Source organism: Odontesthes bonariensis, chromosome 1 (genome assembly GCF_027942865.1).
Source record: "Odontesthes bonariensis isolate fOdoBon6 chromosome 1, fOdoBon6.hap1, whole genome shotgun sequence".
NCBI lineage: Eukaryota > Metazoa > Chordata > Actinopteri > Atheriniformes > Atherinopsidae > Odontesthes > Odontesthes bonariensis.
The window spans coordinates 14,146,931-14,173,108 of record NC_134506.1 but is presented as its reverse complement, the minus strand read 5'-3'; the positions used below and the strand labels follow the sequence as shown (position 1 = coordinate 14,173,108).

The 26,178-nt window shown below is 39.9% G+C and overlaps 2 protein-coding genes across 2 annotated transcripts; one reads left to right on the top strand and one right to left on the bottom strand.

Moving 5' to 3' along the window:
* The first annotated feature begins 1,827 nt into the window (after nucleotides 1–1,827).
* On the top strand, nucleotides 1,828–19,680 carry LOC142390750 (monoacylglycerol lipase ABHD2). The gene is made up of 12 exons (XM_075476470.1): nucleotides 1,828–2,043; nucleotides 3,822–3,908; nucleotides 4,355–4,389; nucleotides 4,672–4,887; nucleotides 7,519–7,694; nucleotides 9,010–9,177; nucleotides 9,711–9,894; nucleotides 10,728–10,820; nucleotides 11,911–12,012; nucleotides 12,142–12,211; nucleotides 12,314–12,398; nucleotides 15,788–19,680. Exons 4-12 carry the CDS (start codon nucleotides 4,679–4,681, stop codon nucleotides 15,994–15,996), a joined length of 1,296 nt encoding a protein of 431 aa, XP_075332585.1. The 5' UTR covers nucleotides 1,828–2,043; nucleotides 3,822–3,908; nucleotides 4,355–4,389; nucleotides 4,672–4,678; the 3' UTR covers nucleotides 15,997–19,680.
* An 894-nt stretch (nucleotides 19,681–20,574) lies between these two features.
* On the bottom strand, nucleotides 20,575–24,421 carry rlbp1a (retinaldehyde binding protein 1a). The gene is made up of 7 exons (XM_075470372.1): nucleotides 24,338–24,421; nucleotides 23,765–23,893; nucleotides 23,452–23,656; nucleotides 21,986–22,164; nucleotides 21,737–21,895; nucleotides 21,535–21,645; nucleotides 20,575–21,431 (listed from the first exon to the last, which is right to left on the bottom strand). The coding sequence occupies exons 1-7, from the start codon at nucleotides 24,344–24,346 to the stop codon at nucleotides 21,285–21,287; spliced, it is 939 nt and encodes a 312-aa protein (XP_075326487.1). The 5' UTR covers nucleotides 24,347–24,421; the 3' UTR covers nucleotides 20,575–21,284.
* Between the last annotated feature and the right edge of the window lie 1,757 nt (nucleotides 24,422–26,178).

Genomic DNA, 26,178 nt, shown 5'->3' with positions numbered 1-26,178 from the left:
TATTTAATTTTTTTTTTTTGATAATTCCCGATTGAGGTGACGACATGTGACGTTTTCCAATGGGCGGAGAAGTCCACTGAAGCTTGATTCATGGCACGTCTAGTGTTTTCGTTGCTCCCTGTTTTAATACTCGCAAATATTAATTATTTAAAATAAACAAATAAAAGCCGAGGAGGAGGAAATCTAGACAAAAAGAGCTGCTTGTAAATTCTGCGTTTAGTATTTTACTTGATTTATATATTTATAGGGTATATCTTAACATACTTGCACAATATCCACGGGCACCGTGCACTTAATACTTTCTCTTCTTAATGAACTAATCTAAAACTAAAGTGACTGAAATCTATCATACAGTCTAAGGTGGTTCGGTGTTAGACTCCCTGTCATTCGAAATAAGACATGATATGACTTAGTTCGAATGACCTATTTTATGATGATAAGTGAAGGCACCACTATGCCCATTGAGCGACACGGTAGGTTATTGAAGGGATATTTTCCACCAGTAATGAAAGAGATGTAAAAAAAAAAAAAAAAAAGTCTCATTGGTTTGACGACAGGGTGGCCACAGCAGCAACATCCTGTCTAATGAAGAAACTTGAATAAAAGGAGTGATTTAACATAGGGGCTCTTTCGAATAATCCCTGTGGGAAAACTCTGCTTTTGACTGTTGCCAATGTGGAAACAGAGCAGCACTCAGCCTACTTCATTTATCAGGCCACTCTTTACTTTGGCCTTGAGCATTGATTAGATAAATGACAAATATCGTCACTACATGCATTAGCGTTGGAGTCAGTGCATTAGATTAGATAGAGCGCATAGGAAAATAAAACTAAATGTAATCATCAATAAAACATAACTGCCCCACTAGAGATAAAGAAAAATGAATAGTGACAGAAGTTCTTATTGTTTCGAGCTATTTGACTGTAATCAGGCTTTTAAAAAAACAAACAAAAAAAAAAACGTAGTTTATAATTATGTAAATAAACCTAGTGGAATAATCGAGCCACTGAAACCTTCATTAACATGTCCCTTTTCAAACTGCACACAGGCAAAATATTCTCTGTAGGATATTTTACGGCAGAAATTGCAGTATTAGTAAAACAATAAACATAATTGTACTGATAAATTAGTAAATTGTGCATGACCGAGGTTGACAACTAAATAAAATAATTTCTTAAACTCTGTCCCCATCTGGTGGGCGCTGTGTTGTAATTGCATCGTATCTCTCAACTTTGGCCCACTGGGGACTAAAATAAACACTGTAAACATTTTCATCACTTTCAAAAACTTAGAAAGCATACACTTTTTAAGTTCTGATAAAAAAACAACAACACTCGACTGAACTGCTTACGGCTATAACTAGATTAGAAGCTGTAGCAACTGTGCCGTTGCCATGTTTTCATAGTGGGTGTGCCCTAAAGCTGAATAAAAATGAAATATCTCATCTGAACTGAGCAGTTACAACAAAGGGTTTGATTTTTGGTAGGTTTTGTATCATAGCAACAACTATTAGCCGATGTTATTATGTCTAGATCAAGTGGCTGGAAAGTTATGCAACAGTTTTAACTCACGTTCCTAGCACGTGCAACGAGGGCGTCTTTGTCTGTTTCAGACACTCATCCAAATTCAGTTTTATCCACAAAGAACTTGTTTTTTATGCTGGATGTTTTACTGCACAATTTTGTTCACACACGTACGATACATTGAGTCGAAGTAAAATGCAGCGCATAGAAAAATGACTTATACTGGAAGGGGCGTCGAAACAGGCTGTGTCGTTACGTCACATGCAGTTTCAACCAATGAGAACATAGGGGATGCTGATTAGCAGATTGTTCTAGGAAGTGCGCTGTCAGAGCTGTAAATGCTATTTCAGCTCGTACGGCTAGCTGCGTTTTTTCTTTTTCTTTTTCTTTTTTCACCTTACAACAGAGGAACTGCTTTATACCGGCTGACCATGCGATAGCGACACATTAAATAAACAAATGAAAGGCCACAGACGCATTTAAGCCTGTCGCTTTGAGGCAGCAAAGACATTTCTTTGAGGTAAGTAACGCTGGGATGCTGCTGCTGTTGAGGCTGGGTTGATGTCGCTTGTCAACTGAAGCTCCTACATTTTATCTTTGAATAACAGCAGAAATGTGGACAGTTAACTACTCTCTTTAAACTGTTTTAAGGGGAAAATGTGTCCAACGTGGGATGTGTTTGTTGATAATATGTGGCTGATGTGAAAAAAATACGTGTGGGAGGACAGGATATTCTTCCAAAGAACAACACTGTTATAAATTAGTGGATCCCAACGGGCGGGGATGCAAGGAGACTCTTGGCCTGCACATTTAAAAGCCAGCCATTATTCTTTTCTCCGTCTGAAAAGGTGTTTTGATGGGTAACGGTAACTAACGGCAATGTATTATGACTTCGAAACGCTTTCATGGTTTGTTGTGAGTCGTGAGAAAGAGGAAGAACCAAGGAGAGGTGCTGATCTGAAGCTAAACCGACTCCGTGTGTTCACCCACATAGTGCGACATAATGTAAACACCTTTCTTTGGTGTTATTTTTTACTGTCAGATGCACTCCTTAGACTGGTTTGTAATGGACGAGACCGCGAACGTGTTATGAAACAATGGATTCCTCTGTTCAAAGGCGTAAAAGCCCCCCTACCTTCCTACAAGCACAACCAGACTTAAAAGGGACATGAAAAAAACGCACAAAGCATGTCTACACTATTTGTTTTCATTGTTGAAAAAGGAAAACAAAAGATTTGTTATTTTTTATTTTATTATTCCACATATATTTGTGGGTTCTGAGTGTTTTTATTGGTCACTTTTTAAATGTCTTTAATCTACATTACATCTACTACATAATTTGGGCTTGTGTCATTACTTGTTTTCGTGCCTTTGCAACTATTCTGGGTATCTTTGGGTTAATTTTTTGTCATATTTGATTATTTTGTCGATTGGATGTATCTTTGCGGCCATTCAAGTTTCTTTTTGGTCATTTTTTTAGTTCTTGACTGTCATTTTGTATCAAACTTTTCTAGTTTTGCATTTCTTTGCCGCCATGTCGGCTCTTTTAATAAGTCATTTTAACCAGTAATCAGTCATTTTAACCCAATTCACCTAGTTCTTTTTTGGTTGCATACTTTCAGTATCTGACTGCAGCCCTTTAGCCCATTTGCCTGATAGATCCGTTCTGTAATCTGTCCATGGAATAGACGAGCTTTAGTGAGCTTATTTGATGACACTAATTTTATGTTGCTAGATAATATTCTGGCAACATGTCTGTATTGGGGCTTCGTTTTTGTTTACATGTCATGCTTGTGTAAACCCATTGCTTTGGCAAGACTTGGGTCGAGGCTATTCCTGCAGGGCGATGGCCTTAAATTCGGATTGTCTGAGAGCAGTCTTATGACTTCCTCTGTTTAGTCATCACTCTCATATGCAGATAGCAAACTGTGTTCAGCATCAGTAAAGTATTTATTAACAGAGGTGGCTGTTGCCTAACATGAACATGCTGTCCAGATATCTCTTGATGTGGTTTCAAGTCAAATATGCAAGTGTGAGGCAATAAGGATGTAAGCGCCAATAAATAACAGAATGCTTCAGTCATTTATGATAAAAATTAAAGAAATTAGTTTGTCACTTATTGATAAAAGCACAGTTTGTTTTGGACCACTGTTTTAGAGTTAGCTTTTGACTGTGAATTAATGAGGACAAATAAGCATCTTTACAAAAGTGTCACATAAATGGGAAATTTAATCCTTTTCTGTTTCTGTCATTAAGGTCCCATTGCATTTTGGGTGTTTTGCTTTTTGTGATTCTTAGGTTTGACCAAATCACTGTGACGTCACCTCTTCACACTTTGGGACTTTTTGAACAAGTTGCTATTGAAGGCATACTTGAGCATAAAATGTAAGTCAAAGATTTTCTTTTGCTTTTCGTTTAATTGTTGGTTATTGCATTATTATCCCCACCAGTGTCAGCAAAACACAGTTACAGCACATTTCCCCCTCTTTTTATGGAACCAATACTCACTGATTTGCATGAAATTATGTGTCACAACTTCCTTTTTTCGTGGTATACTGTGGCCTTTCTGTATTGTGTATATTTCCTGTTTCTTTTTCTACTTTGTTAATTCTTTTAAATTGTGTTTAAGTATAACTGTCCTGGTGCATAATGATGAAAGTGATACTCGAGAATCACTGTTGTTCTACATGTAATGATTTACTTAAAGTAAATGTCAGTAACTCTATCTTCAGAGCTTCCTATTGGTGATAGCTAATGTAATTAAGATAAGTATGTTAAATAACCTGCTGTGCCTTGTCTGACAGAGATACTCTCACTCTGTATTTCCACAGATCTGTTACTGTCAGGCACCAACAGGAATATTCAGGTAAGTCGGTGATCATCAGCTCTTTCTTTTATTCATTTCCGTGCTTGATCTAATCTCTCACCGTCTCAGTGTATCAGACACTCAATAACAGAATTTATGAGTTCATTCATACTTTTCATACTTTTTGTGGAAGCTATCCGTGCTTTCCCGTAATGGACATCAAGATAAAAAAAGCGAGTCTGAAAGAGCAGTCCTGTTTTCATCTGAAGATTAAATCTGTTTGTTGCTCAACTTTGTGTTACGCAAAAAAAAACAACTGAGCTCCACTGTTTCACTTTTCAGCATAATCATGAGCGTCCACGAGTCAGACGTGAACACCATCTCTCCAGAAATGCCGTTGATGTTTGACGGCATGAAGCTGGCGGCTGTGGCCACGGTGCTCTACATCATCGTCCGCTGCTTGAATCTCAAGAGCCCCACTGCGCCCCCAGACCTCATCTACCAGGACACGCCCCTGAACCGGTTCCTTCTAAAGTCCTGCCCTCAGTTGACCAAAGAGTAAGCTGCGAGCTGCGTTCTTAGCTCTTTTTCAGTCATTTAAAGGTGTTGCTATGGAGATTGCGCTGCTGCTCAGCCATCTGGGGCTGCAGCGAAGGTAGCATTTTGTCTGGCGGTGGTCCCATCTGTCACCAGTGTTCCTGAGTCTGCCGCATATCTCTACTGGATATGTTTGGCTTTAGCATCAGCTCTTTCATGAATTAAACACCAGGCTGTATTTTTGGGGGTTATCCCAACGGTAGGCTGGGTTTATCACACTTGCATTATGAATACAGAGTCATTCAGGGGGATTTGCATTTATGACGAAGCCGGTTTTCCTCTCAGGGCAACTCATGCAAACAGGTGTTTTTTTTCCTGCACTCTGCAAGTTATCTCTGTGAGGACTACATCAGGGTTTCAGCAAAGCTCAAACAACTGGAAATTTACAAGAAAAGCTCTTCCTCTTTTTAACCACAGCAAATTAAGTCAATGTTTCTTATTGACATTGTAATTTTTGATAGGAATTTGATGCTCAGCAAGGAGACTCTATCGAAGCACACAAGAATCTCTGCTTATATAACCGATCCGATCGTTACCGAGCCCTTTGCGATTCAGCTGCAGGGTCAGTGAAACATAAGGTTTTGTATACACTTGGGCCTAGTTTGTTATCATACGGCTCCTGAACAACCATATTATGCTCAGCATACAGACACATATTCCCCCTATTTGAACTGAATATATTGAAGTCCTGGAACCTGACTTTGTTGCTGATGTTGGGATGTCACGTTTTTGTCTTGCAATACCACCCTGTGTTGTTGTGTAATGGATCAATTACTCAGTGGAAAGGATAGAACGGTTTTTGTAAGGTTAGCGGAGTCCACAGCGTTTTTGTCTGGCTGTGTTTGGGAACATGCACCCTGGGGTTTTGGCTAACACACAGGACAGTGGAGAAGATTTTTCTTTTTTTTTTTTTTGAACTTCAGTACTTTTCTTTTAACCTAGGAATTTGTTTAATTTGACCAATAAGTCACAGTTGAATATGCCTCAGCTGGCTGTTGAGCACGATATTAAGATTGAATCATAAAGCAGCAACGGTGTTACAAATGTATGTAACAAGGTAGCAGCCAATAGCACGTGTAGTTAAATGGAGTCTAGAAATAACAAAAAAAATGTGTTGTATACATATGACATTGCTAGATTGATTTGAATCCATGTCAGTGTGGTTACAATACTGGCATGACTCCACTGGGTTGTTCTCTACCCTTGTTTTCAGCAGGGTTTCTCCTTAACAAAGTGTCGGAACAAGCCATTCAGTATTATTTATTGTTCTCACCAGATATCGAAGGGACAGGGAAATGTTTAAACCACACAGACGTATGCGTTTCCTGCTCTGTTACCTAATGACTATGAAGGACAATAGTGCACACATGTTATCTGACGGTGACATTCAGAGCTCTTGAAGGTACAGACATCAAATACACATTAGACTTTTCTTTTCTTCCAAAGGTCTTTTTACAAAACTATCTTAATTGTTTTTTAAGTTTATCCTTAGATATCAGTATGTAAATGGAAATATATGTGTTTTATTATCAGCTGTGGGACATGAGATGTATATTTAAAAAAAAACGAAAGAAAAAACAAACAACTGATAAGTTGTCTGATGCCTGCCATCGATGTACTTAGCAAATCTGGCAGGGTTCATATCTTCCTGCCCTCATGATAACGATAAGGTTATCTTCTTCCCGTAGTCTAGCTTAGTACCTTCTAGAAAGCTTAATCTACTGTTACAGTGCACGCTGGGACTAATTACATTATCTCCAAACAGGAGTGGTCTGCTTTTTCACAGCTCTGTTACGTAACATTGTATTTTCTAGGTGCAGTAATTTTTGTAGCCACAGTAATAGATGAGGAATTACAAGGTCAAAGGGCTTGTGTAACTGTTGATGTCACCAAAACCTTGACTCACTGCAGCTACTTAATGTCCCTGTGGTATGGTCTGTATACTGTACACAGTTGCATTGGCACCGCTGAATGGTTTTAGTGGGGCTGTGACCTCAGTAACCCCAAATTCCTCCTTGAATAGCTTTAAAAACTCTGTGCTGAAGAAGGATGTCACGTAAGCTCATTATACTTTACATCACATATGTAACGTTGTCTCTTGTCATCATCCATCGTTGTAAATATACAGTATACTTAATATGATAGACTTGGAAGCTAAAAGGCCACCATCTTAAAGGATTCTCCTGCCAGGTTGTTCACCTTATTTTTTTGTCTATGTGGAAATGCAGTATAATGTGCATCATTTCGAAGTAATACGTAACCCAAAGGTCTGACTCATACAGTTAACTCCCAAAGAGGGGTCACTGGAATTCCAATATGCGTACCAAGCATATCTTAGCAAAACATAGCAACAGACTGGCATGAAACATTGATCCTGGGTGCAGCAAGTGATCTTTAAAAAGCTGCAGCAGAAATGTCCCTTTGTATGCAAACTATGTGCCATAAGGTTCATGTCTGTGCCATAAACTGTCACTGCAATATATGCTCAGGCCGACGGTGCGTTGATGTATTGACTTAGCTTTAATCTAGCACATTGAGTACATTAGTTGTATTTTGACCTCAAATTTGATATTCCAGTATTGTATTTTTCAGGTACATTCCTCCCTTACTGTGGGGTAAGAGCGGTCACCTCCAAACAGCACTGTACGGTAAACTCGGTCGGGTGAGCTCACCTCACCCAAAAGGAATCAGGAAGTATTTACCCATGCTGGATGGGGCCACTGCAACTTTTGACCTGTTTGAGCCGCTGGGGGACCATCGAACAGGAGGTGATGTATTTAATCAGGATATGCTTTTATTAACCAACATTTTTACACTTTTTCATGGCAGTGGCAAGAAAAAGTATATGAATTACCTGACTTTTGTGCATTAACTGGACATGAAATATGATTTTTGTCCTCCTCTAATTCACCATAACAATCACAACGTGCTAAATCTGTAAAACGCAACCAGAAATAGTCTTGGAAACTCTTGGTTTAATGCACCCATTCAACAGCTACAGCGCTAGTGGAAACGGCAAGTTTGATGGAATAAACAGTCTAGCTTCCCTTAGCAACAAAAAGCCCCAACAACCACTTCATGTTGCTGCAGAACAGACATGATGCTAAAGAGGTTTTTTGTGGTCAGCTGTATTCATAAGATGGAAGGTGTGAATGGCTCTCCTGAGGTCATTCTGATACTTCTCTAATGTGGTCCAATTTTGCTAATTGTCTGGGGACAGGTTTATATGTCCAGCACAAACTTCAATTTACCGATGCTCTGTGATTTATTTTTTTATTTTAAATGTCATGCCAAACATTGAAATCTCAAATATTTTGTAATCCTTAGTTATATTCTGTAATTCTGCTTATTTAAACTGTATTGCTGCTACTTCTGTCTAGTTTTTTCGTGTAACACCTATTGAGTGTTTGTACATCCTGGACTAGGGATCCGTCCTGTGCTGATCTTCCTGAGCTTTCTTCCATTTTGTTGTTCCTGATAGTTTTTCCTTATTCGATTCGAGGGTCAGGAATAGAGGGTATCATAGAATGGAAAACCTCCCTGAGACAAACTTTTGTCTCAGAATTTTTGTAGGGAATATTTGGACTCTATCTTTAAAAAAAATAACAAACTGATATTTTAGAAAAACAAGATGGAGTATTATTGTCAAAAGTTTTTTTTCCCGGGTTTTCTAGGTCAGCCAATAGAACTGACTTTTACTGTGGCTCATTGATCTTTGGACATAATGTGCGTAGTTCGGTTGTGTCCTGAGAGCAGTTTTAATGATGGTTTCCTTTCTTTGAGGGTCTCAGCTGAACCCTGATCCTACCACCTAAATGATGATCTTGTAGTCTTCTCTGAAAGTTTAAGCCTCAGATGACAAGAAAATGTCAAAAGTAGCATTACTGTTTTTTATTCTGTTTGATGAAAGCTCATTTGTATGCAGACACAGCCTAAGCTGTTATTGCAGACTGGCTGCAGTGCTTTGCCATGCTCCTTTGTTATGGGGATCAACCTATTAGGAGAGTATCATACTCTCCCCCTTGTCTTTACTTTAATTCTCACTGGCAAATGCTTTTCTGATTAATCCATCTGTTTCATTAGATGACATCACCATGGTGATATGTCCTGGTATCGGTAACCATAGCGAAAAGCATTACATTCGGACCTTTGTGGACCATGCGCAGAAAGACGGTTACCGCTGTGCTGTGCTGAACCACCTGGGTGCTCTTCCCAACATCGAGCTCACTTCTCCACGCATGTTCACTTATGGTGAGACCAAGGAGCCAACTTAAGTTTCACTTTCTGCTTTTTCATACTGTTGGGGTCATACTGGTGGGGAAACAATGGTTCTGCCTTTAAGATCACAAAAGGGATGTCGTTTGGTCTGTTGATCACTTAATCTGCATCCAGCTTTCAGCTGTGGTTTGAAGCTTAAGAAATGTCAGTGAGCACAATTAATGCATTAGTTTAAAAAATAATATCCCTTGGTGGTGCCATAGCTTAGTTATCATCTAATATGGTTTAGTGATTTCCATATTAGATTATGTCTTATTTTAGACAAATCTTTGTATGTAATTTTTTGATAAAAGCTATAACTATGTTTAAGAGATAAGGATTATAAAAATGGAGGTAATGAGACCTGAGATCCTTAAACAGAGCTCATAGGAACATGAATCTGATACTCTGAAGCAAAGGCACTTTCAGCCCGAAGTGCTGAGCTGAAAAAAACAGTCCGCTCTGCTCAAGCGTGGCTTCATGTATTGATTATCATGTAATATAACTCTGTGCTTTCTCTTATGCAGGCTGCACTTGGGAGTTTTCAGCTATGGTCAGCTACATTAAGCGGGCGTATCCTCAAACCCAGCTGGTCGTCGTGGGGTTCAGTCTGGGTGGGAACATTGTATGCAAGTTCCTGGGGGAGAACAGGATGAACCAGGAGCGAGTGCTGTGTTGTGTGAGCGTCTGTCAGGGGTACAGTGCTCTCAGGTGGGTTCTTGTTCTCTCATCTCTTAATTAAATGCGTTGTCTCATCAAAGCACTGGCACTTCATGTGCACACACCTCCAAGCTCAGAACAATGCAACAAAATGATCAGTGCTTGCATAATGCAATCACATGTTTAGGCACAAGACTACCTATCATCTCTATTCAGCTGTTTAATCTGTCAGCTGTTTTGTTTACTATACTCGTGTTTTTTTTTCATCTTTTAAGACATTTTTCAAAAGTAAGCAACAAAGCAGATGCAGAAACATTTGTATTGAGAGCCCGTTAGTCCTCTTGTGTGGATGTTTTTTGTATTAGCTCAGGCTGTAAAAATAACATAAATCATTTTGGTATGTTTAAAGCATTAGTACATGTGGATGTTGGTACCTTGTATTCCTGTGTTGTAAATACAGCCTGCATCTCTTGGCAGAGTTGACAGGCCGGGATTCCTCAGGGTTTGGATTTGAGACAACGTAGGAAGGTTGTGTTGCAGAGAAAAATGATTTGCTGTATTTTATCTTATGAAGCAAGTCGGTGTCCAGACATTTGCAGGCCTCTTTGTATTTTAAGTTGTTCATTTTCTTTATTTGGCATCGAATTGAATCAAAATTCCACAACAAATATGAGTTTCTATGAACATCAGGGTATTACTGGCTGTCATTTTGCCTCAGCCTGTCTCTGTTGCTGAGCTGCTGCATATTGATGCCGGACACCATCTCCCCTCTCCACCCATGAATCTCTTTGTCCCGTGGATTAAACAGGACATTCAGTGTGTTATGTGGAATGTGGTCGGGCTGCACAAAGCTAACTTCCTGTGTTTTTCTCTTTTTCTCTCAGGGCTCAGGAAACATTCCTGCAGTGGGATCAGTTCAGACGCTTCTATAATTTTCTCATGGCTGACAACATGAAGAAAATCATCCTCTCACACAGGTACAGCTGTTGCACTGGTGTCGCCAGAATTTGTCCTTATGGAAAAGTTGAATGTTGTCAACTATGGCTGAAGACAGTGCTTTCCTTACATAATATTGGTTAACACACTCCAAGCATTTACCTTACTGTCAGTTAAAGGGGACATATTATGTTCTTAAGAGCATATATGTGGGAATTTGAGGTCACTGCGAACTCAAAAACTCTTTTTGTGGGAGATGATCATCATTTTAATGTCTAGTCTTCTTTCAAGTGAGAAGTTGGAACTCTTTATTCTGGCTTTTTACTTTGGTATTAACATCAATTCTCATCATTAATCATATAGTCCACTTAACTGAATAAATAAATTGGCTAATAATTTTGTTTAATGTTTAATATCCCGATGAGCAGATCTGACTACTTATGGGCGTAACAACTTGGGTCGTCCAACATATGACTCGTGATGAGATTGTGAGATCAGTAGCCTCTCAGCTGTCCATGCTTAAACTGCAGATGAGGAAAATTGAAGTATTTGAGAAATAAAATTGCCAGTCAAGGATTTTTCAGTTTAGAGTGTGATCTGACCATATCATACCACATAACATGTTCCAAGTGTTACTGAGGACTAGAGATGTCAAAAGAGGCAGATCAGAGTGGAGTGGGTCACTCCGTGCTCCTGAAATGATCCGCTTGTATAAAGGTGTAAATTAGCAGATGAAAAAGAAGCAGCGGGAGTGTCTCCCTATGTCACAGCCATTTAATTAATTACGCTGTAAATTCTGTCAACTTGTGAATAAAGTGCATTGTATGTCCCCTTTATAGCTAAGGCTTAGCTTCTAAATATGGCAGATTGTGTCTGTTGACTTTGATTGTGGCAATTCTTTATAGACTCCAAAACAAACCCATCACAGATCTGTGTTTGTTTAGTAGTTACATGGAAGATAGATGGAATCAAAAAGTACATTTTTTAAATCTGTCTTAAAAGTAATCATCGTGCACAATAACATGAAATCGATCATATTGTTGGGTATCATCCATTTTTAGTCACTGTAGCCATGTGCAGCTCCCTGAGAACAATGTACTAAAATGAAATGTATGTTTGTGTATACAACAGGCACAGTCTGTTTGGAGGAAGCTCGGTTAAAATGATAGATGCTGATCTCAGTCGACTGTACACAACAACGTCTCTCATGCAGATCGATGACAACATCATGAGGTTTGTGGAGAATCTTTTTTCTTTTGGTCAGTGTTGAGAAATTGAAATATCTGAGATGTGCGTTGAACTCTCCTGATCTTTGAGACTTCTTATTTGTGTGTGTGTGTGTGTGTGTGTTTGTTTCAACAGAAAGTTCCATGGTCACAGCACCCTCAAAGAGTACTATGAGAAGGAGAGTTGTGTAAATTATATTCACAATGTAAGAACTGTTTTTACTCACATCTCGCATAAGTTCATGTTTCCCTTTTTGGTCTGTTTGTGTTTGTGTTTGATGGTTGGAATTTTGCTCTTAAATTTCCAGGTAAATGTGCCACTGCTGCTAGTAAACTCTGCAGATGATCCCCTGGTTCATGACTCACTTCTCACCATCCCTCGCACGCTAGCAGGTAATTATCAGCATAGCTAGAAATCACTTTTGACCCAATGCGTCTCAGCAACCAGAGGGGTTCTTAAGATAATTGATTTAACTCTTATTTGGAAGCGTGATCACTTAATATTGTGTATATGATATGATTCTGCTCACATTTCAGCTGTGAATTCAAAAGAGAAGTTAGGCAAAGAGGTTGCTGTAATGCTGTATGAGCAATAACTATCAACAATCCAACAGTCAAACTAATGACTGTAAATTAAACTTGTTTGACTGAGTAAAGAGGGACCTCTTTTTAAAAGGATGACTCCGAAATTGCTGTCAATAATAACGAGTGAGGAAAAAAAGGGAATAAGGTGCTGTAAACCTCTGTATTTGTGTAATATTACGGCAGTCTCAAAAGAGCTTCTGATGACTTGGCTTTGCACTCTGACCAGGACAGGGTGGGGCTTAAAAGTCTAAGAGTAATGTTTTCTGGCATGTTGCAGCAGCCAGAAATATAACCGGGTTTCCCCTTCAGTTTAAACCTTCACAGGTTCCCTAAAACAAACAATGTTTTCCTTTTGAATGCATTGTATGAGGAGTTTGAATCTAATTATTATTGAAATAAAGATTCTGACTGGCTGCATCATCATCATATGCATCAAGCTTTCCTTCTCCTCTGCCTGTGCTATGTTTAAAGTTACTGAGAACATAATTATTTTGGAAAAGGATGATTCCTCATGTAAGACTGTGTGTGTGTGTGTGTGTGTGTGTGTGTGGGTGGAGTTACATGAAACTTTTTCCTACACAGAGGATAGAGAGTTGCTCTTTCGAGAGCAACACTTATAGAAAAGTGGATTAGCTTCCTGTTGGGCAACAAATGGGATTTGGGACAAGAATTTAGACCAGAGTCACTATTAAGTAGATTATGTTGAACTTAAACAGTTACATTAGGTTTAAGAAAGCTTGAACTTTTTGTGAATACTACCTTTTATGATTTAATGTGCTGAAGGAGGTTGGATAAACTAGATAAAGTTTAGCTTTCGCTGCTGGGACGGAAAGAAAAATCGTGACGCAGTCATGTCACTCTTAATGATGCGCCCATGTGTTCAGGTCTTCTTTTTTTAAACTCTGAGCTGTTCTCCAGACCATTTGGTTCCAACTTGTCACTCAGCGCCTGCTGAGGCGGGGACTGCAGGGTCTGGCCAAGCACTTAGTTGTCTGAGGGCAGCTCAGCAACTGTCATGAATAGTGCACAGTGGTTAAAGCCCTCTGGGATCTTAATCAGTGTTCATCCGCATCAGACTCCCCCACTAACCCAGATAAAAACAGGAGAATAAAGAGATCCAGGCCAATGCTTTTCATGAGCCCATTTTGCCTGGTTGTCCACAGCATTTTACTACAATCGGAGAGAGATTATTGTTAGTTCGCAGTTTAAAGGTGGTCTACTTTGAGTATTATAAAAAAAAAAAAAGTATGAATAGATTTATGACCTATTTCTGTGTTAATTGAATAGAAATTAAACAGATATAGCATGAACAATCTACTCATCTCATAAAGAGACATGAAGCATGTTTATGTGGAGCAGTCAGTCCTTAAAGGAGAACTGCGGTATTTTCAACATTAAGCCTCTTTTCTGAGTCGTCTGCAATGTTTTAGAACCCCCCTCACCGCTTTTTTGATGTTTACTGCTGTCTCCGGTATTTGCCTAATTTTGATTCTTCTCAACCTGCTTCAGAACGGCAAGTCATGCGCATGTCTAGAAAGGTCCGTAAAAGCACAATAAACGTCCGTTTTCAAAATAATCAACTCACCGGAGTGGTTAATGGTGTGCACTGGTAATCCATATCAAATTTCGTGGAGAAAAGTTGCTTCTGTCGTGTTTTATTTGGCAGCTCGTTCATGCTCGCACTATTTTCTTAGCGGTGGCGGAGTAATATCAACGAACATCCAGTACAAAATGTCAAATAAAACACGACAGAAGCAACTTTTCGCCGCGAAATTTGATATGGATTACCAGTGCACACCAGTAACCACTCCGGTGAGTTGATGATTTTGAAAACGGACGTTTATGGTGCTTTTACGGACCTTTATGGACATGCATATGACTTGCCATTCTGAAGCAGGTTGTGATGAATCAAAATTAGGCAAATACCGGAGAGAGCAGTAAACATCAAAAAAGCGGTGAGGGGGGTTCTAAAACATTGCAGACGACTCAGAAAAGAGGCTTAATGTTGAAAATACCGGAATTCCCCTTTAACAGTTGCATTATTTGGCCAAAGGTATGTGGGCAGAGGAACATTACACCCATAGAAGAATCTCAGCTCTGGTGCTTGTATAGGCTGAAGGTTATAGGGAAGAGGAATCTCTGCGGTCTCATACAAGACATTTGCTTCTCTGACAATTCAGCTCATGTTTGAATCTGAGATGTAACTCTTTTGACAATCCTTTGGAGTAGTGCAAAGAAGAAAAAAACATTTTTTCCAGCCTTCATCATGATTTTAGATAGCTGCACCTAAAAGCTAAAAGTATAAAAGCCTCGTATGAAACTGCAGCAAACACAGTTCTCTTTCCCTTCCTTCAGCCTATTCAAGCAACTGAGTTTTCACAATGCATTTATGAGTACAGGAATACGTGCAGGAGCATGGACACAACCCAAGTTATGCTGTTTTGTCTCTTGTTTCACAGTTTTTCCAATTCAGTTTGTAAAAGTTTAGGTTTTATTAGGTTATTGTTAGAGTATTAGAATTCTGCATTAATTAACCCCTTTATTTATGTGCACTTATCTTAATTGAATTATTTTATTTTACTGTTTTACTGACAGGTTGAGACAAATGATACTTTGATTTTTGTTTGATATCTCACTGTGCTCCTCTTGGGGGCTTTTCCATGATATCTTAAAATCTAGTCAGAGATCGGCCACCATTCTGATACAGGAGCATTTGTGAATGTGAATGGTAAAGAGGCGTTTGACGCAGTCCGTTTGAGTGCTTCCACAGGCAACATGGAAAAACACACGTCTTTGTTCTGTCAAACAGAGAAGAAGACGGGTGTGTCCACATACTTTCTGCTATGTTGTGACACCCAAACATTTGAAGTGGTGTCTGTGCAAGATCTGTTTGTCAAGACATACCTGTTTTAACAAGTGTTTACATCTTAGAATTTTCACAATCACCTCCACATTGCAAGAGAGAGGTCGTTATGGTGACCATCGAAAAAACAAATTCTTTATCAAGCTGCCAGAAGTTTATTCAGGCTGTTATCTGCTTGACCAAGCAAACACACCCTCACTATCTTTAACAGATATAAAATGAACCCTGGCGAGCCCATATTTGTATGTGTCCTGGGATCGTTTTCAGATGCTCTTAATTTATTCACTAAGTGGTGTGCGGAGGAGTAATTTGCACGTACTTTGTCGTCCTTCAGCAAAGAAGCAAAATGTGATCTTTTCCTTGACGCTTCACGGAGGCCACCTGGGCTTCTTCGAGGGTGACGTGCTCTTCCCCAAGCCCCTCACCTGGATGGACAAAGTGATTGTGGGATACGCCAATGCCATGTGCCAGTGGGAGAAACAGAAGCCACCGTGCCAAAGTGTCCACCTGAGTGAGCTCTCCTGCGTACAGGAAAAGGCTTAAAACTCTGTATCTTCTTCATTTGTTCTCCCTCCTCCCACCTTCCCTCTCTCCAGCACCACTGACCCTACACTGCACAGAGGAGACACTTTAAAACTGCTCACTCTTCTCTGCCTTCTCCTCTGGTGCTACTCACCATTATCGAACCACATCACACGCCTTTACCCCCCCCCATTATTGTCCCATCACCTTACAGTGTGTGAACAAACAAAAATAACTGCCTTCCTGCTTGTTTCCAATGCGAGGACTCAGAGCCGGAGCATTCTGTCTCTCTACTTCTACACCACCGTGACTCTTGGCTAATAGAGGCATTGACTAAATATGAGTGGAGGATTAAAAGAAAAGTGAGAGTATGACTCTAGAGTAGTGAAGTGATAAAAGAGCACACAAGAAGCCTCCGAAAACAGTTAGCAAAGACTGTGCGACAGTGGGTGCTTATTTAATGCACCTATGAGAAACTCACTGCTTATCACCGCCAAGGCCATATAGCCTAGTCTGCTGTCTTAACCAACGCAGCATCTTTGTAGTATGTCTGTTTGCGTGTATGTTTGTAACTCACAGATGTGGTGAGTACGCCTCTGTGCGCCTGTGTAGACCAAGAGTTAAAGCTCACGATGGGGCATGTGGGCTTTGTTTTGAGTTGGTATTATCCAAACCATGTTCATGGTCTGTTGACCCCTTTAATGTCTGTTGTTTTGGGTGAATTGTTTGTTTGTAGTAAATGTACAGTAGAAAAAAGTAAGTATTACAGTGGGATTTCATTCATTATTTCCTACTTATAACATCCTCCTGGGGTTTATGTTTGGCACTTGAAATGAAAAAATGTTCAGTGTTTGCCAAACGTTACCAGGGATCAATCCAAGAAGGGATCCATGCACATTCCCACAGGCGCATTTTTATCACTTTGATTCAGTGCACTTTACACCCCGTATGCCACAATCTCTTTTTTTCCCTGGAAGTGCAGGTATGGAGATTACTATTAGTTAAACGCTCCTTATGACAGAGAGGAAGAATTGAAGGGAGCGAGGATGATAACTAAACGTTAAATGACTCAGATGTTCCCCGTGTTGTCTGTCGTCAAGTGTCTTTGAGCCCTTCTACTTTCCCCTGCCTTTGATCAGCTGCAGGTTCAGCTAAGACTCTGATATCCTCCTCTTCCTGCACAGAAGCAGACCCACCGCTCCACCATCTTTGTTCGGTGCAAACATCAAAACAACCAGCAGATAATCACGTGGTTTTAGGATAATGAGAACACAGTGCACGGATTTACCCATGTGGTGCTATTCAAGGGAAAGTTCAGCAGTTGGAAGCTGTTTTTGAGTTTTTAATTATTTGAGCTGTGAGGTTTGATGAGTAGGAGGGCTAAAGATACCAAAGATTATCCAAATTTTTATTTTGGTGGATTGTTCGTGAAAATACCGGTGATTGTCATATTGTGTAATTAGAAAACAAATGCTGCGTGCAAGAAAGAAGATCATTTTTATTCTAGGAAGTTGTTTTGTTTTTTGGGTTTTTTTTTTTTTTTTCAGCGACATCTTTTCATCTTTTCCTATTTTCCACACCAGGCTGAGCTTTTAAGGCGTTTCAGCACTGCAGTTTTAAAAAATGCAGTGAAAGATGATCACAAACCTGTCCTGATGAAATCATACTGCGATGCTGGAACCTGTGGACCCGTCAAAACGTAAATCTGATTAAGAAGCTCTCACAAACCTTGTTGCAAGAACTTAGGAATCTTCTGTTTAGGCAAAAGTCCTGCCAAGAAATCTGTGGTCTAAAATCTGCTACTAAACACTGTGATGGGACACATGGGGTGGTTTGAGATGATGAATGAAGTGATTGACAACAGTGCCTTTTGTTAGGCTTTTCACGCCATAGTTTGTGTTTTAATACCTGGATGATAGTATTTGTGAACATGCTTGAGGTGGGAGAATTTGGCGTATCTGCTTATGACTCAACCGCCAGTTAACGTATGGAGAATATTACAAACTGTCTTTTTGCGGTTTTTTGTATAAATTATAGTACTGTAATGAGCACTATTCATTGTTTTTTTTGCTATTCTTTTTTGGCACGAAGATAATTTCATGACCATAAAGTTTATAAGATCCACCTGTTTTGATAAAGGTTATTCTGAGCAAATGTTATGAATTCCAGGTATTTATCTCACAAATGCTGGCATGATTGAGTTTAACAAAAAAAAAAAAAAAAAGGTTTCACTAATCCAGCTGAATCTCCTCCAACTCAGGGCTTCTGCTAATACCGAGCACCAGTCCGACACCTGTGCCCGCTTCACCTCTCATTTGAAATGTGTTCACTTTAATGTGTGGACCTCATCAAAACCATTTTTATGTACTATAAGGTTCAACCAGACGAGGACTTAGTGTGGCTGGAAATCATCAGTCTGCTGTGACTGAACTAATGAGGATCAGTGACGGGGTGACTGGTAGCCGAGCCTCTTCCTAAAGCCTTTCTCTGCCTCTAATGGCACTGTTGCCATCTGTTGTCAGGGAGAACAAACTACAGCTGCCTGACATTCATGGCAAGTATATTCTCATCCAACTGCAGTCATGTGGCTTATTGTTCAACCTGTCCACAGCTCTCATTTCTTAAAAAAAAAAATCCGGTGTGGTTGGGATTCTTCTGCCTCATTAAAGAATCAGATGAATATCGCTGACACCAGCACTAATCCGGTTTCTGCAGTAAGAGCCCTTTGTGTTCTTGTAAAGGTTTTTGCCTCTCCCCAACTTTGCACAAAGATGCAGGTTTGGATGTATTATTTAGATGTATTTTTTCTAGTGAAATATTTTTGAGTATTTTTTCCTTTTTGTACTTTGTATTGTTGATATGACTTCTTGTGTTATTTGCTTGTGCAAATGCAGCAGAGCGTGAGTGTTGAGTAAACATACAGCAGACATGTGTACTGTGTCACATCACCACCTCTGATCAACAGTAACCAAAACCTGTCAATTCTAACTAATAAAAGGCAAAATAGGTGTATAAAGATAGTGTATATTCAAATATATGAGGGACCATGGATGAAAACTCAAGGCAAAATTAGCAGCCAGGAGGGATTCTTATTATCTTCATGCTAATATGAAAGAAAATGGTGGGAAAGGTATGTTTTGACCAAAACATGTCATAAACACTGAGATCATTTTTTTTTCATGGATTGTTGGATCTAACAAGTTGTTTTACTGTACTGATATAAGAATGTGCTCCTTTGTATTTATCCTAACTCCAGCGCTTCAGACATCAAGGCTGTGGGCTCCCGTTACATTGCTTGGAACTGAAGAATTCAGATATCTCCAGTGACTTTAAATGTAACCACAACCAAAAATCAAGCTTTGGATTTTGATTTGGAGTATTGCTCAGTGTTGTTCTTGGAAAAATCATTTTTTTCGTTTTGAAATCTTGAATTCTCAGCCCCAAGCAGGTGGATGGCAGCCCGCAGCGTGTTAACCTACACTGATCATTATACAGCTTTAATTTTGTGTTTACAAACTTGCTGACGGATGGTTAAGGGGAGTGTGGTGATAACTTGAAAAAGACATACGGTCACACAGTATGATGTACTCTGATACTGAACACTGGGTATTTTTGTTGAAGAAAACCGGTGGTGTGTGGGATCTGATTATGTGAGGAAAATATGGTTATTGTGTTCCAAAATAAATTATTTTCTCAAAAGAAAAACATGTCCTCTTTATTTAACTTGCTTAGTAACATTTAGTAAATCTTTTAAGTTCTTTTGAGCTGCTACGTATTTAACTCTGCTGAAGTAACAACTATATTAACATAACATGAACAATAAAATCCCATTGTGGCGATTGTGTTGCATATACTTTATTTTGCTTCTTGAGCTGCAAAAGTGACAAGATAAGTCGGGCTTTCAAAGCACCATTATGTGACTTCATATTGGCTATTTCAGGAGGATATGATGGCACAATGGCATACAAAATGACTTGAATCCCCTGAGTCTTCTTGATGACTTACAGCAGGCAGAACCTTAGCGACTTGTTGTCCACATTTCCTAACTATTTGCTGAGGATCCAAATGTATGGTCTGTTGTCTCCTTTGTTTCAATATGATCTTGAATAAGATGTTGGGGATGCTGCTTACTTATGAGAACAGCCACCGGCCTATTGTTTGCCTTGGCTTTAGTTTGAATGCAGCGCATTTAGGATAAAAAATAAAAATCACTACCAGTTTAATTAGCAGTGTTCGACCAGAGCCCGTACAACCCCACTGATGTTCGGTGGCTGGGTATTGATTATGTTCTGGGTAGTTTTAATTAACCTCAGTGAAGCCTTGCTGTCTTAGCCATGCCAGTTTGTGATATCTAGTTAGGATGCTCTCTATGGCACCTCTGTAGAAGAATGACGACCGTCTTAAAGAAGTACAGTCATGTCTGACGTTTATTTACCACAGCGGAGATGTGAGATCATCCTGACACATTCTCTGCAATAATTCACAAAAACCACACCTATATCATGACTCCACTAATATGAACCATGTGCAAACCCTTCCAGACACGTGATAACTTTTTAAGTATGAAGTGCACGTTGCTCATGTTAACACGTATCATATTTATTGTTCAGAATTCAGTCTGAGGGCAACAAAAAAAGCAATCCATAAAAAAAACTACAGACACCAACAAAAAAAGTTTATTGAACATTTTCCAATCCAATGCAACAGGCAGAAACGATATCTATGAAACAATGCATTTGGAGTATCACACCTCACATGATATTTGCAGATTTTGAAACGAGACTTTCAAGAGCTAAAACAGTTTCCGAGGCACTGCATCAGGAGGCCCCTCATTCTGAAACAGTAATGTAATTCAGGCTTATCTCCTTATCCGTTCCCCCTATGAATACTATACGTAAAGTCATCATTGAGACTGTAAAGCACAGACCATAACACAGCAAAGTCTGTCCTCATACTAATCTGAAAGTGTTGTCGGCACGTTGTTCTTGTAAAACAAACTTTTAAGGCAAATGACATCAGGCCAAATTGATTGTGATCTAGATCATCATATCAACTCTTATTTCCTTCTTCATCTTTCATGACAAGGAGTGCTAGTTCTGTGAAGTTAAAAAGGTAAACTATCAAATATTCTCACCGAAATATCTAAACATCCTTTTTCTTTTCCATTTTTATCTCATTAATCATTTGCGAACCATTTCCTGCTTCTAACTCTAGATGCATTTTTTTTTTTAGAGTCCATGGATCTGATCACAAACAACATCTTGGGTGAAGGCCTCTACTCTTGGGTTTAAAAAGGAACTAATATTTTTTCAGAGAGCAGTGTCTTCGGAGCCAAAAATCTTCGTAGCGATGCCTTGGAAGTCAGCCATTGGGGCTTTTCCATCAAAATCTGAAGGCAGGATATCTGCATCAAATTCTTTGAAGTAGTTGTCCAGCTCATCACCATGAACAAAGACCTGTAGAGAGTTAGGAACAGCATTAAGAGGGGATGACTGACATAAAAGAGATAAATCTATCAGGAATTTAGCTCATAGCAACTGTTTGCTTCCCCATCCGTACCCTCTCCAGCAGCTTGGCTTTCATGAAGGGTTTAACCACGTTGTATGTGGTGGTGAAATACCAGGGCTGGTGAGTAACGTGGACCGCCTTGAAACGGGCGGGAAACGAGTCCTGCAGAGAAACACACACAGATATTTGAAATACAGTTCTGCAGTTAAACATGGAGAAGTTCTCCAACTATTTTTTCCAAGTCCATTCTGACCTGCAGCATGTCCACCATCTTCTTGAGCTCAGCCGTCTTTATTCCTGACGCATGCTGCATGGTGAAGCCTTTGAAATTCTCAATCAGGACAAAGCCATTTATCTGAGTCTCTTCATTTTCAAGCAGCTTCTCCAGGATCACACAGTATGCTCTCAAGACCTGTTAAACATGCAAAGACGCATCTTTTTTCTAAGTACAGAGAAAAAATTATCTCTTTTTGGTTTTAATGTGTGTTTGCTTCCCAGCTACCTCATCAAAAGTGATCTCCTCCAGGTCCCAGTTGTCGATGTTAAAGAGCAGGACCACACGGCCATGCTTGTCTCTGCGGGGCAGAACCACAGGGTATCCCGCCTCAATGGTGCTGTGGACCGCCTCGGGGGTCAGATTCTCAAACAGCTCAGGATAGTCCTTCCTGAAGCGCACATAACCTAGAAGAACCCCACAACACACACTTGCCTATCAGCTGCATTCTTATATGGGGCATCATGTGTTTGGAGTATAACCGGTCACTTCAGGCCACTGATGTGGCAGACACAAGGACTCTACTGCCTTACTCCTGAGATACAGAGGCACCAGTTAAGTTAACTCATGTGTGTTAACTGAGTTAGCACACATGAACGTGCACGTGCTTGATGAGTGAGTTTGTTTATGTCTGCAATTAACCCTACAGAACAAGTTCACATCACATTCCCCTGCCGTAGGAGCCACATCCGTTTATTTGTCTGTCTTTCATAGGTTATGTAAGGTCTCCACGAGTCGCAGTATAGCGTTTTCTTTATAAGCACGGGTGCAGGTAATCTGGGGACCATGGGGTGGAAGGTCATGTGTTTTTTTACTGCTCACTTACCTGGCTTTGTTAGTTTTTCCAGCGGCATCACAAAGTCACATTATTAGTTATTTTTGCATCAGTATAATCAGGTTTACATTTTAACCTTTTTTTTTTCTTGGATCATTAAACGGGAACATCACCCAAACGTGGCAAAAACGTATGGACACTGGTTTGTAAAGAGCGCGTCAAAAACAGTCTCCCACAACCATGCACGAGTGACTGCAGGAGGACAGGATGGTCGCTATATGTATGTTTTTCTTCCATGGATGCTCTCTCTATTTTACAGCTCCTTTCTATTCCTTTTATGTTTTCTTCTTTTATGATTTTGCTTTTTTTGTTTGTTTCCATTTGCTTTTGCTCTGTAATGGAGTTTGAGATCAATTTGTGTTTTAAAAGTGCCATACACATGTGTTTGAGTTTAATAAAGCACGCGTGTAAATAACAAGCAAGTCACATGGCATCTTCCCATAGTTGTGTCAAATTGTTTTGTTTTTTAATCTCCTCTCCTCCCCCAGACCGACACAGGCATGGGGACGTTCCCAGCATAACACTGAGTCTTCACAAGTAAAATAAACTTGCTGTCCAATTTGGACACAATGGAGCCCTTTGTCGGGGCAAACTCAGAGGCATCTCAGAGCCCTCAATTAATGAACACATGCCTCGCTGTCTCAGGGATGGACAGGGTTCAAGCAAACAGCGAAACAAAGGAGACCTCATCCTTAATTACTGAAGCTACTGAAATATGTGTGCATATGCCGAATCAAAGGATATGGATGTTGGATTGATGTGGGCGAGAACTTGAGTTTTTCTCTCAACAACAGAAGCAAAATAAAAGCCCTTCACATGAAGTTCTGTGGGCTAATAGGTGGTCGCCTCTGGCACTCACCTTTCATGAGCTCGTGCGCTCTGGCCACGTCAAACTTGCGGGCTCTGAGGAAGCGCAGCAGCAGAGAGTCCGGTTTGTCCCCAAAGCGCTGCTGCACCAGTGTGTACATGTCGTCTCCTTCTGCTGCCCTCTCCTTTATCATGGCCCGCAGGTCTTTCAGCGACGATGCCCGTCTCTCCTCTGTCTCATTCAGCTCATCCTTCGCCTACAGAATCCACACAAAACATTCAGAAACCCCAAAACGTTTCCAGAGACAAAATGTGAACCACGCGTCCTCTGTACCTGTTCCCATTCAGACATGACATTGTTTTACCTTTTGCACGGTGTGGCCAGGCAGCTTGGGGCACGGCCCAAACACCGGCCCATGATCCTCCACTGTCAGATGCTCCAGCTTTGCCCTCATGGCCTGCTCCTCCTCCGACACCATACGAAAAGTTCCAGTCTGCAGAAAGACGTATGTAAAATAAGCTTGTGCAGGTTGTTATCAGTCATCTTTTCCTGATGCTTCTTGAGTAATTTGCCAAACATTAACGCACCACTTTGATGCAATACTCCTTTATTCTCTTTAACACCAAACCACTAGCTCCAACTGGTCTACAACAGCGAACATCTGGTTAATCTGCTTCACATGATTACTGAAAGGACTTCTAAAGCCTTTTCTTAAACACAGCTTAAAGGTCCATCCCAGAGCCAGCATCTACTGGTACAATAACAGTATTAAGCAGCATCATGCGCTGACAGTCAAACCTCCAAGAGCGAAGGCGTTTCGCTCCAACCTGTTATTTAACCACTGAACAGGGGCCAGAACTGGACCAAACCAGCGTAAACAAAGAAAAAGGGGCACTCAAGTGCTCTCTATGAATTGTTGTGAAGTGATTAAACTTACAGCAGCCATGGTTGCAGCTTCTCACAGCAGCTACGCTAACACTGCAAAGAAAGAAGAATTGGCACAATCAGAGCATCTTCAGCCTGTCTTTCAAAACTGGCAACACTTAATTTGGTGTTGTCAGGGTCTGTTGAGTAAAAAGCATGTCGGATCAAGGCTCAGTCCAGCCATCTTTTGATCACAGAAAAAAATAAGACAATGTTTTCTTTTGATTCAGTGAAGTCTTAAAGTTGAGTATGCAGAGTGTCTATTAGAGGAGAAGGTATCCTCTCACATAAGGGGCTGACATAATAGATGCAGTTTTTCCACTTAATAATACTCCTAATGCTCGTTGTTGCTCAGTTTAAAAAAGCTGTTAACATGAAATGGCAGAAACTCATATTAAAGGACATTTATTTTTCATACACACATGCATAAACATCTGATATGTTGGATGCTGACATGCGATATATTGTATTTGCTAACTTTGACTCCTGTTGGACAAATTAAACTATAAGCTACAGTCAATCATCCTTTCGTGTCAGCCATCGTTTTCTGTTTGGATTTGGAAACAGAGGATAGATTAAAAACGTCTTTTTATGTCAAATGGTGGGATATTTTTTCAACAGGACGGGTTGTAGAGACCCTGGAGGTGCCCTCAGTAACACTGACTACTCTGCTGTGGAAACTTATCTTTGTAACCTAAAAATAATTGTATAATGTGCGAAGAAAACATTTGGCTGATATCCACACCCACACCTGTGTTTAGTTGAGATGTTTGTATTGCTTATCAAGGAAACTTTTAGAAACTACACATCAAGAATAATTTGAATATATAAAAATGATACAGTATATTTGCTCAAGTAATATTCAAATTAGTTGAAGAAATTCAACCCAGACTCGTGATACAGATGTGTTAGTAGGATGTAAAATTAAAGATCAAAAACAGAACAATAAACTTTAGAATAACATGCAACAGCAAACATATTTTTTCACAAAATTCTGTTATTCACACAAAAAACAAATATTGTGCTAATTAGTTGATAACTTTTAGTGCTACTGATATCCAACATGCCATTCATCTTTATTTGTTCATCTGTATAAGGGTTGATTTAATCAAAGAGATGAGTAGCCTTACCTTCAGCAGTCAGGATGAGAGACCTACAGAGTGGAAGAGGAGACACAAGTGGCACAGAGGACCAGGAGGGGAGGAGCTGCTGAAAACGTCACTCCAAACAGGATTAAGCACGACACAGTGGATTACAACAAGTGGCTAATCTGCATAATGCAAACTGTGAGTGGAGCTGGGGTGAAGGAGAGGAGGTGTGTGGAGCTGATCTGAATTACCTGTGGAGGTGTTAAGATGCAAAACACACGACAACATTGGACAAAACAGTTTTTTGGCCTTGTCCTGATTTATTTTGAAATATCTTGTTGTTGTTTTTTTGTCTCAGGTAGTTTTACTTCCTGCTTTTTGTTTTCCAGCCTGTGTTCAGCTTAGTTCTCCACCTGTGTTGCTCAGATTCATGTCATTCTTTTTTTGTTTGTTTCTTGAACTGTAAAGTCAGGCTAATCTCAGCTTGCAATGGCAAGCTCTTGTTTGCAGCAAGCTAGCTAATTAAAGTGATGTGTGGAATGGGAAAGCTTTTCATGAACAAATGGCATGTAGAATAAACCCAGGTAGAAGTGGTAATGTGGAATCAATTTGTCCATCCTGTTGTGGTTTAGCATGCAAAACCCCTTCTTTTTTTTAACCTCTGAGTAAAGTATTTGGTTTAGATTAGCCTGGCTAATTCAATATGATAAATCAATCAGCACTTTTGATTAACAATCAAATGAAGGGGGAGGTAGAAAATTCCTTA